Raw genomic sequence first — 3582 nt, forward strand, 5'->3', positions numbered from 1 at the left:
GTGGGTCTGAAACCTTTGGGGACAGTGATACCTTGAATGGAGAGACATATGTGTCTTCTCCATGAGTTTGTTTTTTGGGGGACAAAATGTTGCTTGCTGAGGAAGTGCCCACTCCCACTGACCTAGGGGAGCAGCTCCCAGCCCCAAATACTGGGACCAGAGCTTGGCTCTTGTGGCCATAGGTGGTGGAGATGGTGTCTGTACATGCCGTGCATGCGTTCTCTCTCTCTCTCTCTCTCTCTCACACACACACACACACACACACACACACACACACACACGTCGCCCAGAGGAGCTGCATCCTCAGTGTGGTCCAGGATACCTGCTTCTTGCATCATGGGAGCCTCAGTAAGAGGCAGAAAGATCCAACCAGCAAGGCCAAGCATTAGGGAACATTTGCTACCATCAGCTCCGATGGTTGCATCTAAGAGAATTACCTGTAACCTCTTGTTTAGTTTTTGATGAGGGACCCAATTATGGAAGTCAGGGCAAACCCTTCAACCCAACTCTCCTGAAGAGCAGAAAGTAGCAAATGATAGGCTAGGACAGGGGACTGACTTTGGGGGGAGGCTGCGTTTGTGAAATGAGAGCCACAAAAAAGGTTTCACATTTTAGCCCACAGATTAAATGACTGAAAATAAATCACACCATCTCCACCCTCCTGTGTGTTTACTCTTATTCTGGAGAGTAATCTAACTCATCATTTTCAATCAGGGCCTCTGAGTTCTGTTTGTGCTTGCTTTTGCTCTTTGCTTTGCTACTTGTCCGGCTGTTTGCCTTCGCATCTGACATCTGTTGGTAATAGAAGCCTTTGTCTTCGGCTGGCCTGCCCCAGTCCTCCTGACCCTCGCCCTCTGTGGCGTAGGAGAAGCCCTCTTCCACCGAGAAGGGGTCATCCACGTCGTAGCGCTGGTACGTGCTTTGGTGCAGGGCCTCCTCTCGCGCGCTGATTTCTAGGGTGCTGTTCCAGATGCCGTACCCAAAGTAAATGAGCATACCTGCAGGGGAGGAAGGGCACAGGTGAATGGGTGGGAGTTGGGGTCCTGGGGCTTAGCGGGGAGGTCACTGTCCATAGTGAGCGGATGTGGGTGTGTGTTCCTTGGTCTACATGTATTCTGAAAAGACTGCTTCGATGCACGTATGAGTGGGGAGATCTTGTGGTAAACAACCCACTCCTTCCAGCTTGCCCTAAAGGAAGCCACAGGGCCGGACAGCATGGCCCCACACGCCTGTGTCAGAGTTATGGGGTGGAGGTGGGAGTAGCTGCCCCTTTAGCGAGGATGGTGCTCTCTTGGTTGCCACAGTCCCCACCCTAGAAATCAGCGCGCGCGAGAGGAGGCCCTATTGACATTGGTTCATGACACTTCTGCAGAGACAGCCGGAGGCTGCATTCTCTAATCAGCTACCCAGAGTCAACGCTGAATCATGGAGACCTCCTGTGTGTGTCAGAGTAGAACTGTGTTCCACAGGGCCTTTGATGGCTGGTATTTCAGAAGTAGATCACCAGGCCTTTCTTCCAAGGCACCTCTGGGTCACTTGAACCCTCAAACTTTTGGTTAGCAGCCCAAGTGCTTTAATTGCTTCCAACACCCAGGGACTCCTTGCTTTTTTTTTTTTAAACCTCGGGTTCCATATTTGCAGATGGCTAACAGTGTATTCCCAACATTCTCCTATGGCTTTATCGTTGCAGTTCTCCACTTAGGGCTGCCTGCCTTTCATAGGCACTAAGCAACATGCATTTGTAGTTGATGGTTTTTCCTTGTCATTTTTCACTCACGCCTGCCTGCCAGCTTCTTCCGGGGGTCTCCGAGTCCCAAGTGCATGCCACAGTTAAGGCTCTTAGCACATCTGACCTGGGACGATCTGTTTACCTGTCTCTGCAAATCACAAATAACTGCAGACGACCGGGCCTTAATCAGTTTGTTCAATGAATAAACGAGGACTCCCGATGAGCACGAAATGATGAATGCAATCTTTTCTGGGTTGATGTTATTATTATTATTATTATTTTAAAAGCAGCTTTTATACCCAAGCCTCATCCCTGAAGATGCTGCTTTTATCAGTCTGCAGTCAGAGTCAAGGATCGGTGTATCTTTGAAGCTTCTCTGGAGAATCCAGTGGTCAGCCTAGGCTGAGAACCCCTGAGATCAGGAATATAAGGGACCTGCTTCCTGCGCACCTGCTGGGGATGCCTGGACCGGCTCACCAACTAGACTGCACTCCTCCTAGTCCCCCGACTCTCCTTCCTGAATGCCATCAGTCTCTGGCTTTGCTAAACAGCAGGCATCTGTGGGACTGTGGGCTTAGAACCTGCTTTGCTGAAATGCCCTGCTTGTTTTTGAATTCAAAGTGTGGCTTTTTAAGCTTGGGTTTCACCCATGTTCTCTCAAATGAGACCCTACTAACCCTAGCCACCCCCACCCTGACCCAGGGAGATCAACTTTCCAGGAGCCAACGTAAGCAGAGCTGTAGAGCCCTACTTGGTAATAAATCCTAGAGTCAGTCATTTGCAGCTGTGGTGATTATGTCTCAAACGGTGACTTCATCTCTTTGAGCCTTTCCTCTTTCTTATCTGGGGGTGGGGGTGGGGTGGGGTGGTGGTGCTTGGCCATGGGGGGTCGTTAGGACCCCTGTGTAGAACCAAACATCAAGTCAAGGATTTTTTTCTCCCCTAAAAGGGCGGGATGCTGGTTGGTGTCGCAGCACCTTTGGGGCCTGAGAATGGATTTCAGGTGGCCTAGGGCGTCTGCAGACACACTTCCTTCGGGTGGCCCAGCCTTGTCTTGGGGATCGGGCCTCCTCGGCTTGCAGGCAGGGGCTGAGTCTTGCCTCCTTCCTCCTCCAGCTTGGCGTCTACCAAGCCGAGTGTTTCCTCTCAGATTCTCTGCTTGGCTCCTATTGATCAGTGGCTTATTTCCCAATGGAACACAATTCCCCATCCCCCCCCCTCCCTTTTATCCCCAACTCTCCTCCCTTGCCACCACAGGGGTCACTGCTCAAGCTCTGCTATGGCATCTGTTCTAACACACCTCCCCCGGCCCCCCACCAACCAGGTATTGGAGTGTCAGAGAGAGTCACAGTGGTGGGCCTTCTCAAACACTGGGATGCGGTGGCTCACAGAACCATGGGTGTTAGGAGCTGGGAAAGGCTCTATTGACTGTCCTCTGTTCCAGTCTCTTCATGTCACGGAGGAGGAACGAGAACCTGGGGGTGAGTCTGTGCCTGCCGTGGTCAGCACGGAAGAACCAGCGTTCTAGATGGAGAGGACAATCTCCTCCGGATGGAATCCATCATTCTCCCTCCAGCAGGCTAGTTGATAGCCCAAACCAAACCCGTTGACCCTGGGTCCCTTCTGAGTCATAGTGACCCTGTGGGTCAGAGGGGAACTTCGCTGTAAGGGACCCTAAGCTTTGAATCTTTACAGAAGCTGATGGCCACATGTTTTTCCTGCAGGGAGACTGGCACCTGAGAATTTAAACCAGTGCTCCCGATCACTGAAGACAATGGGTGCACAAGCAAATGTGGTGAAGAAAGCTGATGGTGCCCAGCTACCAAAAGATATAACACCTGAAGTCTTAAAGA

At 51.3% G+C, this 3582-nt stretch overlaps 1 protein-coding gene across 1 annotated transcript in view; it reads right to left on the reverse strand.

The window, feature by feature from the left end:
* Positions 1-652: 652 nt before the first annotated feature.
* The window catches only part of SLC7A14 (solute carrier family 7 member 14), a 152363-nt gene continuing 149433 nt past the window's right edge, over positions 653-3582 (reverse strand). The window contains exon 8 of the mRNA XM_004704084.3: positions 653-998. Coding sequence (XP_004704141.1) covers positions 676-998 — 323 coding nt within the window. The 3' untranslated portion in view covers positions 653-675. The remainder of the gene's footprint in view (positions 999-3582) is intronic.

This window comes from Echinops telfairi, unplaced genomic scaffold (genome assembly GCF_000313985.2).
Source record: "Echinops telfairi isolate 266 unplaced genomic scaffold, ASM31398v2 ScPeMD7_7420;HRSCAF=8458, whole genome shotgun sequence".
Classification (NCBI taxonomy): Eukaryota; Metazoa; Chordata; class Mammalia; order Afrosoricida; family Tenrecidae; genus Echinops; species Echinops telfairi.